This window comes from Anabrus simplex, chromosome 3 (genome assembly GCF_040414725.1).
Source record: "Anabrus simplex isolate iqAnaSimp1 chromosome 3, ASM4041472v1, whole genome shotgun sequence".
In the NCBI taxonomy this organism is placed as follows: Eukaryota; Metazoa; Arthropoda; class Insecta; order Orthoptera; family Tettigoniidae; genus Anabrus; species Anabrus simplex.
The window spans coordinates 247,352,702-247,369,805 of record NC_090267.1 but is presented as its reverse complement, the minus strand read 5'-3'; the positions used below and the strand labels follow the sequence as shown (position 1 = coordinate 247,369,805).

Genomic DNA, 17,104 nt, shown 5'->3' with positions numbered 1-17,104 from the left:
CGATATCCCGACAGGCGACACGCTGCTGCTACGACGTGTTGAAAGACGCCTGAGGACAGCAGACGTGATTTCCAAGCAGCCACCAGTCCGCGATAGGCCCGGTGCATCGGGTGAAACAGAAGAGGCCGTTCTGGAGGCAGCTCGTAATAATCCACGCCGGGATGGTACCTAACTTAAGGCCACTGCCACTTTCTTCCCATGCCCCACAAGGCCCCTGTTCAGCATAGCAGGTGAGGCCGCCTGGACGAGGTACTGGTCATCATCCCCAGTTGTATCCCCCGACCCAGAGTCTGAAGCTCCAGAACACTGCCTTTGAGGCGGTAGAGGTGGGATCCCTCGCTGAGTCCGAGGGAAAAACCGACTCTGGAGGTTAAACACATTAAGTAGAATAAGACTGTTAACATTAAAATGATGCTACTAAGTTTTGAAAAATCGGCACTTGAGCGGTTCTAATATCAATTCCGAGCCCTTATGTGGGGTAAAATTAGAAAGCTCTCTCCAATCCCGAGATGACGGTACCTCAGCGCTTGCCATACCGAGAAGGTGAAAATTTCTTAATATAGTTTATATCAACAATTGATTGAAAATTCCGATGCGTTATGTGTGTATCATTCAGCAGATAATCATACAAGAAAATAAAGGTACAATTGCAGTAGTCTTAGGATATTTAGTTCACAAGTTAGGCCTACATAGTGTACGAAATTTCGTTAATTACCAAGAGTATTGAAACATCATGCTGGAGCTGTTCCACACTAAGCGACCTTTTCTTTCTTTCTTAATCTGTTTACCCTCCAGGATTGGTTTCTCCCTCGGACTCAGTGAGGGATACCGCCTCTTACACCTCAAGGGCAGTGTCCTGGAGCGTGCGACATTCTGTCGAGGGATACAACTGGGGAGGGCGACCAGTACCTCGCCCAGGCGGCCTCACCTGCATAAGCTGAACATAGGCCTTGTGGGGGGATGGGAAGACTGAAAGGAGGAAGGAAGTGGAAGTGGCCTTAAGTTAGGTATCACTCCATCATTTACCTGGAGGAGAAGTGGGAAACCACGGAAAGCCACTTCGAGGATGGCTGAGGAGGAATCGAATCCCTCTCTACTCAGTTGACCTCACGAGACTGAGTGAACCCCGTTCCATCCCTCGTACCACTTTTCAAATTTCTTGGCAGAGCTGGGGATTGAACCCGTGCCTCTGGGTGTGGCTGCTAATCACACTAACCACTACACCACAGAGGCGGACACTAAACGATCTTCCAGATAAAATATTTAGCAAAAACATAACTGCCCTAAAGAAAAAACGGTTTTATATATCGAACATGTTGGCCATGCGGTTAGGGGTGCGTAGCTGTGAGCTTGCATTCGGGAGATAGTGGGTTCGAATCCTACTATCGGCAGTCCTGAAGATGGCTTTCCGTGGTTTCTCATGTTCACACCAGGAAAATGCTGGTGCTGTACCTTAATTAAAGCCTCGGCCGCTTTCTTCCCACTCCTAGCCCTTTCCTATCCCATCGACGCCATAATACCTATGTGTGTCGTTGGGACGTAAAGCAAATTGTAAAAAATTATAATCTACTACACTTTATTTATTAACATGACAATTGCCCATTACGGTGACATTCATCTCTCTCTGTAGGTATTATCAGCCACTTGTGAATAAGAACATAATTAACTGCCTAAACGTGTTTTTCATTTCACCCTCAGTAAGATTTGCGTCACCGGGCGAGTTAGCCATGCGGTTAGTGGCGCGCAGCTGTGAGTTTGCATTCGGGAGGTAGTGGGTTTGAACCCCACTGCCGGCAGCCTGAAGATGGTTTTCCGTGGTTTCCAATTTTCACACCAGGCAAATGCTGGGGCTGTAACTTAATTAAGGCCACGGCGGCTTCCTTCCCACTCCTAGCCCTTTCCCATCCCATCGTCGCCATAAGACCTATCTGTGTCGATGCAACGAAAAGAAAAATGAAAAAAGAGTTGCGTCGGGCGACATTGTCATGAAAACCTAGTGGGACAGTCATCCCGTCTCCTGTCCCGACTCGTACTTTTCTCTTTATAGAATATTCGTTTTTGCTTATTCTCTTCAATCACAAGACCAGACGAATTCGCCCTTGTGATATTTCGAAGAAAATCTTTCTCTGTACCTAGTTCCAATAGCGGCCTCACACTCCCTGCATATCCTTATTTCATGCTCAAATTAGCTCTCGTTTATATGTAAATGATATGGGTACAGAAGTGGAATAGCAGATAACGCTTTTGCAAATGATGTTATGTTGTTTAGAGTAACAAGTAAGTTAGACGACCTTGAGGGACTGCAAAAAGACCTCGACGAAGTTTTGAAATGGACAGCAGACAATAGAATGACGGTAAACTGGGTGAAACGAAGAGAAGGAGACATTTCATTTCAATGCTGATTTGCTTTTTTTTTTTTCTCTAGTAGTTTTACGTCGCACCGACACAGATAGGTCTTATTGCGACGATGGGATAAGAAAGGTCTAGGAATTGGAAGGAAGCGGCCGTGGCCTTAATTAAGGTACAGCCCCGGCAATTGCCTGGTGTGAAAATGGTAAACCACGGAAAACTATCTTCAAGGCTGCCGACAGTGGGACTCGAACCCACTATCTCCCGGACGCAAGCTCACAGCCGCGCGCCTCTAACCGCACGGCCAACTCGCCCGGTAATGCTGTTTTGAGGGAGTGAATGTAGATCATTGGGATCACTGTGTTAATTTAAAATAAATATATCACCGAGCTCGATAGCTGCAGTCGCTGAAGTGCGGCCAGTATCCAATATTCGGGAGATAGTAGGTTCGGACTCCACTGTCGGCAGCCCTGAAAATGGTTTTCCGTGGTTTCCCATTTTCACACCAGGCAAATGCTGGGGCTGTACCTTAGTTAAGGCCACGGCCGCTTCCTTCCCACTCCTAGCCCTTCCCTGTCCCACCGTCGCCATAAAAACTATCTGCATCGGTGCGACGTAAAGCAACTAGCAAAAATATATATATTATGTAAATACGTTAACGAGTCTGCAAATAAAGGTTATAGTAAGGATGTAAACTCCGTGGCTCAGGCGACAGCGCGCTGGCCACTCGCCACTGGATACCGTGGTTCAAATCCCGGTCACTCCATGTGAGATTTGTGCTGGAGAAAGCGGAGGCAGGACACGTTTCTCTCCCGGTACTCCGGTTTTCTCTGCCATCTTTCATTCCAGCAACACTCTTGAATATCATTTCATTTCATTAATAATTCATTAACCATTGCCCCAGAGGAGTGCGACAGGGTTCGGCAGCCGGCACATTTCCTATCCTCACCGCTAGATGGGGACTTCATTCATTCCATTCCTGACCCGGTGGAATGACTGGAAACACGCTGTGGATTTTCATTTCAGTAAGGATTGAAAGAGGAGGGCATATAAGTCATTGGTAAGATCACAATTAAAGTTCTAATGTATGGGACACTCACCAGGATTGCTCGATTCGAGAACTGGGAGAGATCGAAAGGAATGCTTGATCTGGGTGATTTCAGACAAAAGAGGAGTGTTACGAAAATGTTGCAAACTTAGGGCTGGAAAGACGAGGGAGCAAGGAGACGAGCTACGTGGTCTGTTCCGAGCTGTCAGTGGAGAGATGTCCGACTCGTTGGCTGAACGGTCAGCGTACTGGCCTTCGGTTCAGAGGGACCCGGGTTCGATTCCAATGGCACGGGGGCTGGGTGTATGTGTTGTCTTCATCATCATTTCATCCTCATCACGGCGCGCAGGTCACCTACGGGAGTCAAATAGAATGTCCTGCACCTGGCGAGCCGAACCCGTCATGGGATATCCCGGAACTAAAAGCTATACGACATTTCATTTCAGTGGAGAGATGACGTGGAATGACATTAGTAGATGAATGAGCTTGAACTGAGTTTTAAGAGTAGGATGAATCGTAATATGAGGATTAACTTCAAATTATAGAAATAAATTTGGGAAAGAAAATTTAGGGATTGGAATACTTTACAAGAAGAGATTCTAGATAAATTTCCTACTTTTTTGAACTCGTTTAAGAAAACAATTGATAAGGAATCTGCCTGTAGGGCTAAATGCAAATCACTGTGACTGACCGAACCTCACATTTGGAGTCTACGCAACCAGGAGCAGTTTCTAATATACTCTACATGTGAACTCAAATCCTCTCGAGGGACTGGTAGTTTGCAGGAAGACCAAAATATTATGTAATAACGTCTGACATGTCCGTATATGAAGACCAAATGAAATAGTCTGATGCCCGTCTATATAGACAAACCACCAAACTTTTCAGTGAAGTAGAATTGCGTATTGTGACCGAGTATGAAAGATATGGCAGGGTCTTTTTATGTTCAGTCCTTTCTGACTCTCAGATGTGTCCCTTCAGTTAATTCGCTTCTTTGCGTGGAATCGTACCACCATTACCACAAATAACAACTTAGCCATACAGTATGGCGTTTTGTTACCTATTTTATTGCTATATGAGCGAAAAAATAATTTTGTTTCAATGAAATGAAATGAAATTGCGTATGGCTTTTAGTGCCGGGAGATCCCAGGACGGGTTCGGCTCGCCAGGTGCAGGTCTTTTGATTTGACTCCCGTAGGCGACCTGCGCGCCGTTATGAGGATGAAATGATAATGAAGACAACACATACACCCAGCCCCCGTACCAGGGAAATTAACCAGTGATGGTTAAAATTCCCGACCCTGTCGGGAATCGAACCCGGGACCCCTGTGACCAAAGGCCAGCATGTTAACCATTTAGCCATGGAGCCGGACTTTGTTTCAATTATTACGCACTAGTATTTCATTAATATAATTTCTTTAATTAATACAAATTGGGGGGCGTGATTAGCTCAGTCACTTAGCTGATGGCTTCCCACCCTGAAAGCTGTGGGCTCGAATTCCGGTCGATATTTTAGTCTAAATAATCACGTAGCATCAGGTAGGTCATCCGATCTTAAATCCCCGGGCAAAACCAAAATGAACCTTTACGGTTCCAGTGACCCCACAAATACTTCAGTTAACACAATGAGAATGCTGTTAGAATACAAAAAATACACTATTTAAATCATGTAGAATAATAATAGACCCTCCCGCTCTTATAATATTAATTTTACAGAGGACTCAATCTATTTCGCAGCTTAAGAACTCCCCAAATAGCCTCACAACCGCATGAAGAGATCTGTAATCTTTATTTACAATCCTGTTTGTGCGATTACCCCAATGAAGATCTTTCCTTATTTTAACACTTAAGTACGTACAGTGATCCCCATGAGGAAATTTCATCCATAAACTCAGTAATTAAAACTGGTGGAACTCACAATCTGACTTTCCACCCTGTTTACCATCATACCCGTCTGTTGTCTATACAACATTGTCGAGATCATTTTGCAATCGCTCACAATTTAATTTCTGAAGTTCGGGAATAAATAATTCCTTTGCGTGATGGTATGGGAAATCATGCGAAAGCAACTTCACGGTTTCCGCCAGAAGGGTGAAATCTTATATTAGACATTTAAATGTTATCAGGCTGCACTTTATAACGATCGAAGTATTTGGAACAACGAGAAATATAACAATTATTCTTTAAACTATAGCGTAAATGATGTTCACAAGTTACGAAAAATTTGGACGGGGCTATGTTCGTGCCATAGCTGAAAGTTTTTACGAGAATACGTACCGTTCATTAGCGAAATGATGTACCTTGGACATTTTATTTCTCAGTTCTAGACGACTTTACACATCTTCAGGAGCTTGAGTTCCGAATCATTTTGTGCCACTTGGGCGGTAGATGTGCTCGGCTGTGACCCTACTAGAGCAGAACTCGCTTCACTACGCATGTCCGTCTTAACTTTGAGACGCTCCTGATAAGCATTTAAGAATTTTTGGAGTTTTAAAATAAAGGCACACTATTCTCTTCAATGCTTTGTTGATAATTTTGAAGCTATTTATTGTCCATATATCACAATAGCTTACAAAACAATTTTTTGTGCAGTTCTTCGCAGCACATCCTTTCAAATATTCTCCATTTGATTTTTTTGCTGTATATTATTAGAACTCGCTAAGAAGAATCAACCGACATATCACAATACGTGATACAACGTCAAGGTTCAGAGATACATTAATTGGTAGCCGCGCAGCATGGCGATTTTAGTACCTCGAGATGGCCGTGGTATTGCGTCACTCATTGGCGTCATACCAAGATGAGACTCTCGTTGATAGATATATCAGTCTTTCCTCTTTACATTGAGATACTGAACCCTGTCGTCGCTTGTGGTCTCTAAAAATTATTTCAGTGTTAGAACTTTCATGCTATTATTCTATTTTTATAATTTACTTTACGTCGCACCGACACAGTTAGGTTTTATGGCGACGATGGGATAGGAAAGGACTAGGAGTGGGAAGGAAGCATCCGTAGCCATAATTTAGGTTCAGCCCCAGCATTTACCTGGTGCGAAAATAGGAAACCACGGAAACCATCTTCAGGGCTGCCGACAGTGGGCTTCGAACCCACTATCTGCCGAATGCAAGCTCACAACTGAGTGACCTTAACCGCGCGACCAAGTCACTCGTTTTTTATATTTTTGCAAAGCTCACCAGGCCATGTACAGTTCCGGAACTATAGACATATTCCACGTCAAAACTAAATTCAGATTCATATTGCTAATTACCATAAACAACATTCCAGCACACGCCACGGTTGTATCTAGACTATATTTCTAGCTGTGGACCGGTGGTGAGTCTCTCTGGTTGCCGTAATTTAGCGATGTGGTCCACAGAGCTCTGAGTCCTGCCACTTAATATGTGTGAACGGTATCGACCATGGTTAATGGGGCGACTGCTTTATGGAAATTAGTGTTCCGGGTCAGTGCGTAGGTCAACACAGGCTGTCTGCCAACTACAACTTCTGCGACCGAGTTGTATGTATATGCTTTGGTGGGCGATGTTCAAAAGAAAAGAAAAGAAAACGGTCCGATCCAGTTCATTAAGGACCTTGGCCTGTCAAAATGGCTGGTGCCCAGACAGATGGCATGTAGATATTGGAATGACATCCTGAACCGTATACCTTGGTTTTTGTGACCACACCCGCTTTCTCTCATATTTGACGACTAATTATTCGTTCTCAGGAGAATGAGTAAACCCCATTCCAACCTACAGTTCAGAGTTAAAATCCTTGTGTGAGCCAGGAAACGTACCCGAGGCCTGCTGGTATGACGAAAGAATGCACCTATGTACCACAGGGTTGAAGAGGATGATGTGCATTCTGTGATGAAATACATGTCACAGGCGAATTGCTTTGTCCATCAGAATTCTGTTATTGTTGTTCATAATAGTGCTATTCGTCCCACTAACTACCATTTTGGTTTTCGTTTTTGTTTGTTGTAATGGAAGCCATTTATCTTCGGTTTCGACTTAGTTTAATGCATTTAGAAAACAACTGCAAAAGAAAACATTAAATATCAGATATACCAAAAAAGAGGATACCATTAATTAAAACAGATTAACATGTTTCATTCTAGAAAGGACATAATCAAATTCTATCAAATCACACTTTTAATTATTATTATTATTATTATTATTATTATTATTATTATTATTATTATTATTGTATTTTTTAGATATTGCGAATGGAAAATTTATTAAGAAGTGTAAAGCTTTAATATTAAAATTCTGTGTACACCCTATTAATAATTGTTGACGTGTTAGAACTTATCTTAATGAAGTTTTCCTCTTCTACTCCCTCCCTTCTCACTAGTCTAGGGCAGAGACTAGGGTATAGAAATTCCTCTCAGGCCAATCGTAACAAATAAAAAGCCGTTTTGAACAATTAAATCCATAAGGGGAAAAGAAGGGGGGTAAAAACACGAACAACGTGCAGTATATTGGCGGGATACCTTGATAGTAATTCTCTATGTAGCTTGGGCGTGTTGATATAATACTTCCTTTATTTGGGGCTTGGTAGTATTCTGATTCCTTGCCGTGCCTTTATCTGCGGTGTGGCGTGTGGTAGTGGTAGTGATTATTGTTTTAAGAGGAAGTGCAACTAGGCAACCATCCTCTATTAATAGTAATCAGAGGGAAAAATGTAAAGCGTCCGACTCTTTGAAAAAACGAAGGTATTCGCCAAGGAAAGCCAAGAGCCACGAAGGATGTGAAAATGAAAGACTTTCTATGCATCGCAAAGCTAATAGCGTCGGGGTGGGAAAAGAACGAGGGTTGACCGAGGGAGGTTAGATATATGAAAGGAGCCTGGAACAAGTAAGTGGAAGCAATGCCAGGACTCAGTTAAAGGCTTCATGATCGCCAAACCACGCTCCTAAGTTAATAGCCTCAGGGGCCTCTTTTAGTCGGCTCTTACGGCAGGTAGGGGATACAGTGGATGTATTCTACTGCCCACACTCACAGGGGCGTTGTGCTGTGGCAGTGGACCATAATGTGAAATTGAGGAGTTGGCAACTAGTTTTCTGTTTTGTTCTGTTGGTTGAAAGTAAAAGGTTATAGCCTACGTGTGTGATGTAGCACACAAAGCCGTCTATAATTTAAATATGTGTATTTATTTGAGGTAGTGCTTTGCAGCCAGGTCCACCCTCTATGGGTAATGAGACTAGTCTTTACCCGGAGGTCCCGGGTTCGATTCCAGAACAGGTCAGGGATTTTTTTCTGGATCTGAGGGCTGGTTCAAAGTACACTGGCCTGCATGACAACAGTTCAAGGGCCATGCCACTATGATATCGCGGCCCATGTCTCGAAAGCCAAGAATAATGGCGAGAGATTTCGTCACGCTGACCACACGTTACCTGGTAATCTTCAGACCTTCGGGCACTGCAGCGGTTACCTTGTTGTTCCAGGCCCGTCAGGACTGTAGCGTCAAGGGGTTGGGTTTCTCAGTGGTTCTCCACCATGCGACTATCTTTTATCTCCCTGCTACCATAATAAATGTGAAGGTGGGAAGTGTAATTGGATGTCTGTGGAACTAAGTCTGAAGGACTTGATGCATCTGGATTTTCACGCACAATTACAGTATGAGCTAGAGTAAAGGAATATGTGGTGCAGATCGGAGGAAAAGATACGCCTAGCACTCCTAAAAGTGAATACCCTGAATAAATATTTGGCAATATTAAAAAGTTGAGCCACCATTTGGACTTAGAATTAAATTTCCAACAAGGAAGTCATTTATTTTTATATCTTAATCTAACAGTTTCCCAGGAAAATATAATTTTAGGCATATGTCTTACTCGGTAGAAATCAAAATAGTGGACAAACTTATCAGAAAAGGAATGTATGAACAAGATTGAGACTTTAAGTTCATAAAAGATGTTCATACGCATCTTTTTGGACTTCGGTGAATTTGATGTGACCAGGCGAGAGTATGTCGGGCAAACGTTTAACTATGTTATCTAAGAGATCAATATTATGATTATAATAAACGTGAAATAGGAAAATGTGTTTGGATGTTTGTGGAAATAGCCAGTGTTGTTTTGAAAAGATGAACTGTTATTGTGCATTTCTTTCACATTATTTACACTTTATGCGTTATTGTGATGTAAGTGTTCTAATTTACAGTAATTTTATTTTTCTTTCAATGGGAAATTGGAATTTTGCGTTTAATACACAAATAAGCAGAAGGCCTATAGAGGGTACCCAGTGATCAGACAGGAAAGAAAGGAATTTCAATACCCACTTCCCCATTTGAATGACATTAGTACGTTTTAAATTCGCATTTCGAACGTTGTGAGTATTAGGGTACACAAAATGTTATTATACACCTTACCATTACAATTACATTTTTCCAGTGCTCTCATACAGTTCAAAGTCTTTAAGTACTTCACCACCGGTATCCACATCTAATGCTATAACACTGCTATACTACTTGTATTTAATGCAGTTTTTACGCTATCTCCAACAAATCTGTCCACTTATTATCGACAGGTTGGATGTCATACACATTTATTCTTTCCAGCATGCGTGAAATAATTTTTCTTTAATGTTTGAAACTATTATTACGCGGGCGAAGTCCCAAGTAAAGGTTAGTATTTAATCAACGACACAGATAAGTGTAAATAACGACAGTTAAACCTGTCTCAACGGCCACCTCGACTTTGCAGTCACCTCAACGAACGCCCATTTTCTCTGGAACCGTTTCATTTTCCCATAAAGCCTGTCTTAACACCCCTTTTTAAACGGTCACCTGATAGCCCAGTTGTCGGCCAAGCTCATTTCACAAACTGATCTGATGGAACGGCTGGTCATAACCGTTTCGAATACTTTGTTCATCCCTGAGATAGTCACACAGTAATAATGTCAACCTTCTTTCTAGCAACTGGTTATCTGAATAGTACTGTAGTTGCTGTTTTCTGGGGTGCAATAAGTACGGCCCTTCTTCCTCATCCTCACTTCTCTGTATCCGAACAGTAAATGAAGTTGTAAATTACCCGCGACAATGAGGCGAAGTTATTTTTAAAAAATCGTGTAATAGTTTAAAATGAGACGTTATCTCTTCATTTCTCGCTCAATCATGCCTAAACTACTGGACTAATTGAGCTGAAATTTGGTATGGATTTGCCCCAGATATTAAATTCAAATGCGATCCTATTCCAATTTTTCAATAACTAACTTTTTTAAATGGGGGCGATTAATATGGAGATATTTACTGAACTTTTTCCCCGCTAAAAACCAAAATAATCGGCAAAAGGTTAGTCTTATTACCAAATAAAGCCTAGCATTTGTACTTCAAATTTCACAAAACAGGATTGTGCATTTTCTTTTTAACTCTAATTGTTCTCAGGAAATGCGCCTTTAGATGTTAAAGTATGCATTCCAGAGCACTCGTTGGCAGGGGTTAGAGGGAAATTTGAGTAAGCGTGTTAATCCCAAAACGTCTGCAACAGAACGTCCCAGAGAGTACCAGCAGCTAAAAATGTAGAGGCGTGTGCGCAGAGGAACGTTCAGCCCAGCACTTCTATCATATTACCATTTAATCAATAATAAATTGCTTAATTAACATGGATATAATTTTAGGCTGTGGTTCTGTCTAGAATTAGCGTGGACTGTTTCGGCGTTGAAAATTTTCTGACACCATGGAAACCAGTGTACGTCATCTATGTATACTAGTACAGGAAAAAAACGTATCCATGCTCCTATGCTTTTCCGTGTAGCGGAAGAACTTGGTTAATTTCTTTAGCCATTACAATATTAAAATCATATTCAATAAATATTGTTGTTACATCTAATTCGATCAACTTAATTTCTGTCAGAAAAACGTAATCTACGCCATACACCTTGCAGCTATTTCTTCGTACACAGCCTGTCCGTTTTTTGTCCTCACAGAAGACCGTTGACCAGAATTCATTACCGTAATATTGTTTCTTCTGCCAGATGGAAAAGCAATACGGGTGATACTGGGTTTTCTTGTCAGCGTCTTTCTGTGCAAGTCTCACTTTGGGGTGAAATGATGAACAAGTTATATAGTCAATTCAGTACAATTTTATATATAAGTGGCCGATGATAACTACGGAGATAGACGAATGGGATCTCTGTCAGGAGATTTTACGTCAATAAATAAATAAATAAATAAATAAATAAATAAATAAATAAATAAATAAATAAATAAATAAATAAATAAATAAATAAATAAATAAATAAATAAATAAATAAATAAATAAATAAATATTTGTCCATAATCTGTTTCCAATAATTTGACCGGGTCAGGAATGGAATGAATGAAGCCCCAATCTAGCGGCGAGGATAGGAATTGTGCCGGCTGCCAAAACCTGTCGCACTCCTCTGGGGCAATGATTAATGACTGACAGATGAAATGAAATGCTGGAATGAAAGATGACAGGGAAAACCGGAGTGCCAGGAGAAAAACCTGTCCCGCCTCCGCTTTGTCCAGCACAAATCTCACATGGAGTGACCGGGATTTGAACCGCGGAACCCAGCGGTTAGAGGCCGGCGCGCTACCGCCTGAACCAAGGAGGTTTCAAATAAATAAATAAATAAATAAATAAATAAATAAATAAATAAATAAATAAATAAATAAATAAATACCGATTAAGTGATTTTGTCTTTACGGATGTTATGTTATTGATGTTGCTGGTCGCCTAGTGGCACGGATGGCCCGAGCATATTATGTTTCAATATATTTGGTAATTTACAAAATTCCTGGCGGAAGGGTATTAGTTATTAGTTATCGTTTTACTGAATAATTAATTAATGGATAATATATTCCTGAATTTAAGACACCGCTATATGTTACAGGGTAATGGTGTGATGTATTACTGGGTGAGCCTCGTAGCGTTCTTCACTGTACAGGCGGTCTACCCAAGCCTCTGCACGTCGCTGTGGGACAACATGCCAGAACTCCTGGGTGCGTTGAACATCACAGCACTTTTGCTGTGCGGGTGGCTGCTCTACAAGGGGAAGAGACGACCCGAGCACCCGGGTGACCGCATGCCTCCTTATCCGCTACCCTACGAGTTCTATCGAGGCATGGAGCTTCACCCGCACATCCTGGGGGTGGACGTGAAGCAGCTGACCAATTGCAGGCTGGGCATGATGGGCTGGCAGCTACTCATCATAGCCTTTTACGTGGCGGGCGTCGAGCGCCATGGCTTTAACGCAGCCACTCTAGTCAATTTGTTACTACAGGTATGTATGTCACCCACCACCCGTATCTGCCCGCTGTCCCTTTTATAGAACATTAACACTGCCGCCCTTAATTTTATAAAGTTTTCTTCCATCATGGTGAAATGTCACTACCAGCTTTCATACTCATTAATAGGACCTGGATGTTTATGACCTAGAATACTTAAAAAAAAAAGACCTATAAAATTCCTTTACATTTCTCTTAAAAGACAAAAAAGAGTAAACAATGAAATTGAAATTATCAATTTTCTTCATAATAATTAATAATGTTCTAAAAGTATTGATTAGGGTAACTGTATAGTAAAACAAAAATATCCTGAAATAATTAGTTTATTACAACTAAAATAATAATAATTAGTTAATTCTCATTTCTGTTAAAATAACGCGAGAAAATTACTAACTAAACAATACTTACACAGCACCATGGCCCTTCTCAAGTTATTAAAAGTAAATAACCGGTGACAGCCAGCTACCATGGTTTTATGCGTAGAGAAACTTCTCTCTACTCTCACAGATATAATGGGAGTGTTTAAGAAAACCACGATACCACTGGCTGAATTCTCTTGAGTCATGTCCATTATGAAGTCTTCTCATGAGAAATTCCTACATATTTGACACACTTTCTAGTATCTTTCATGTTTATCAAGCACAAACTTTGTTTTCTGTCTGACCGTTTCCGCAGTTTCACCTCTTATCCTTAGTATATAATATTCAGAGTTCTTGCTAACTCTACTGACTTCGTCAATGCCATAACACTTTCTTCTAGAAGGATTATGGTTTCTGGCAAAATTAACATTTGCTTTAATGTAAGCCTCCCATCTGAGGTTCAGGAAACCGGTCATGTGCACTTCCAGTTCTTTTAGAATCTGTCCTATCAAAGTTATTCACTACATCACTCACTATCAGACAATTGCCACTGTGCTATACCCCAGGCTGTCAATTACGTTGGGGACGCACTGCTGTGAGCTTGTATTCGGGAGTTAGTGAGATCGAATCCCACTGTCGGCAGCCCTGAAGATGGATTTCCATGGTTTCCGATTTTCGCACCAGGAAAATGTTGGTGATGTACCTTAATGAAGTCCACGGCTGCTTCCTTTCCACTTCTAGCCCTTTCCTATCAAACCGTCGCCGTAAGACCTATCTGTGTCGGTGCGACGTAAATCAAATTGTAAAACAAAACAAAAAAAGCACCCTGTTTGTTCGACAGGCATTACCTCAAACACTTTCAAAGCAATTCCGAGTCTGTCAATCGCTTTGAATCACACTCTCCGCGCTGTTATTAGACGTTCCTGGCATCAAGACAGCAACAATCTATTATTTTGAATAGGTGAGGTACTTAAATTTACTTCCGTGGCAAAATTTTATCACAGCGAACAAAATATTTGTGAAAGCTCGGTTCCAAACTAAATATTTCAAATACTGGGCCCCTGATGTAGCTTTGCCAACAGCATGGCCACCTGCTCGGTAAAGAGGGTTTAGACGACAACGTAGTTGTACCGATGAAATACTGCCGTTAATAACTTACAAGCAGGCAGGATTCCTGCAATGCCTTAAGACATATATAGCATTCATAGCTTTTAAGGCAGCTTATGGCAGTTCTTTTAGAATCTGTCCTATCAAAGTTATTCACTACATCACATCACTACATCACTCACTCCGCGCCGTGTGAAGAGAGGGAGTTATCCATCTTCTTCTTTTCCTGCCGCTTTTTCCCACACCTGTGGGGTCGCGGGTGCGAACTGCGTCGCACATGTGGATTTGGCCCTGTTTTTACGGACGGATGCCCTTCCTGACGCTAACCCTCTATGGAGGGATGTAAGCACTATTGCGTGTTTCTGTGGTGGTTGGTAGTGTAGTGTGTTGTCTGAATATGACGAGGAGAGTGTTGGGACGGACATATACACCCAGTCCCCGAGCCAGAAGAATTAATCAGAAGCGATTAAAATCCCCGACCCGGCCGGGAATCGAACCCGGGACCCTCTGAACCGAAGGCCAGTACGCTGACCATTCAGCCAACGAGTCGGACAGAGTGAGTTATCCATAAACCACTCAAATACCTTAGCTTGTCCTTTAAATGTCATACTGAGTAACAGAATGTTTAAGGTAATCATAGGTAATGAAATCAGCAATCCCAAAAAACTAAATAATGGAATTGCTCAGGGCTTAGTGCTTGTCACACTCCTGTTTTAGCCTATATATAGAAGATTTATCCTTCGCAAAATCTGGAAAATTTTTGATACACTGATGACTGGGCAATTTCTGCTCAGGAGACGTGTTTTGAGAGTATACAAGAGACAATGACAAATTACCTTACTAACCTAGGAAATTATTTCTGGAAGTGATGACTCCAATCCAACATGAGTAAACCTGAAGTTGCTTGTTTTGATCTAAACAAGAGGATGGCTATTAGAGATCTTGTAGTTTACTTCGATAACACCCTCCGTCAACACTATAGACTCCCCAAATATTTTGGGTATAATAGTTGACAGAGAACTGAAAAGTCTACTGCCAAATTCAAGACACTGAATAACATCCTCTGGAAGCTGTTTGGAACCACATGGGTTTCCAACGCTACTGCTCTCCACTGTTCAGTTATTGGTTTAGTTTACTCAGTTGCATAATACTGTTCTCCAGTTTTGATGAACAGTCCTTACGTGAAGGGAATAGACGTTCAGTTTAACAACACCATGCGTATGATTTTCGGAACAATCAGCTCCACTCCAACTCAGTAACTACGAATACTGAGCCAAATTCCTCCACCACACCTATGGAGATGCTACGCTCTGATGAATGAATAGTTAAAAATCCTAAATAACCACCAACTGCCCATTCATGAAGATCTCCTGTAGAAAGAAAAAAAGAAGACTTTTACTCTGTTGAGACTGCGATGCTGAGAAGGAAACAGTGAAATATATCATTTAAGACTGTCCTCTGATATCGTACAGCGGTGAATTGAAAGATCTGTATCTGGGGATAGTACAGTTAATTGTTGATTTCAGCATTTTAGATTTTAAATTGTAATTATTTATACGTGTGTACTTGTTATACGACAAATACCTTGTTCACTGTAGAATAATTTAGGCTATCTACTTCCGATAACCTTCGCCATTCGATGAAAGGCATGGACCAGGCATGTAACATGCATCATCTTACTGTAAAATGACTTGATAGATTTCGTTGACTTTACCATTTAAGGCACTGCGTCTGTTAGGAGAGGAGTACGTTCTCATATTTTACTATATTATTCCGCAGTATACACATGGATTTATCAAACACTTTATACATCTGAGCGTTGTCGATCGTCTCCAAAACTTCTGAGGACTATTTGTTTCTAGACTCTCTATCGCCAGATTGACTACAGAGCGTCTCTCTGAATCAGTAATCTCGTAAACCGATACATAATTTCTTTCCCATCCATATATTCACTTAGTTTAATGTGTATTCATAACATGTTATCGTTTTCACTTAATATTGATTTTACTGACGTAGTGTTTCCAAAGTGGTGCTCAAGAAAATCATATAATTTAGAACTGCTTAGTTTTCCTAGTAACATATTTTCACGAAAATCACTGCACATAATTTTTTATAGAAGGAAGATAACTTGCTACATGATGTGGGAGCAGTTTCTTGTAACATCAATTAGGATACTTGTCTTTTGTTCTCATTTTCAAGAGCTCGCAAATGTTTCTCGCGCCCGATATTTCGCTGTACGCTGCACCGTTTATCGATAACGACTTTAATTTCGCACGCTTTACATAATTATATTGTTCCAGCAGTTGAAAATATGTTTTCTCCGAATTTTGACAGATACTTTCTTAGACGGCTTGCAGTTTACAACTTTTGTTTTGACATATCAACTGTACTTCAGAGTAAGACGTCGAAGAGTTCACAAGTGCGACACTTCATCCCTCAGGCCAACGTACTGTAATACAAAGTAAGAAGTTAGAAAACAAAATATTTTGCATCACTAAAGAAGTGGAAGTATACCATTTTAACACGCGAAGGCACCATACTGTGGTTACAACATGTTAAGGCGTCATTTCAATTACACTGATACATAGGGCGAAGTCGATTTTAGTTGCCTGAAAGAAATAAAAACATGAATTCCTACTGATCAGAGGACAAAAAAATTAGATTCACTAAGAAAAACACATAAAAATCAACGTTTAATCATAGTGAATAAAATGACCTATAAATTTAAGTAAAGTGAAGAAAGCCTAAGTTGGCATGCTCAATCCTGGCTCAGTCCGGTTGTATTTGAAGGTCCTGAAATTCGTCAGACCTGTATCGGTAGGTTTACTCACGTACAAGAACTCCTGCGGGACAAATTTCCGGCACTTCGGCGTCTCCGAAAGCCGTAAAAGTAGTTAGTGGGAGTTACTGGGGGACGTAAAACAAATAACATTATTATTATTATTAAATGTGAAAATATATGCATTTTGATGACCTGTAAGAACCTCACATA

At 41.1% G+C, this 17,104-nt stretch overlaps 2 protein-coding genes across 8 annotated transcripts in view; one reads left to right on the top strand and one right to left on the bottom strand.

The window, feature by feature from the left end:
- LOC136866203 (uncharacterized) overlaps nucleotides 1-17,104 on the bottom strand; it is an 873,476-nt gene that overhangs the window by 602,055 nt on the left and 254,317 nt on the right. The window lies entirely within an intron of this gene.
- LOC136866204 (uncharacterized) overlaps nucleotides 1-17,104 on the top strand; it is a 327,755-nt gene that overhangs the window by 292,080 nt on the left and 18,571 nt on the right. For all 6 annotated transcript variants that reach the window (XM_067142964.2, XM_067142968.2, XM_067142967.2 and 3 more), the window contains one exon: nucleotides 12,253-12,642. In XM_067142964.2, coding sequence (XP_066999065.2) covers nucleotides 12,253-12,642 — 390 coding nt within the window. The remainder of the gene's footprint in view (nucleotides 1-12,252; nucleotides 12,643-17,104) is intronic.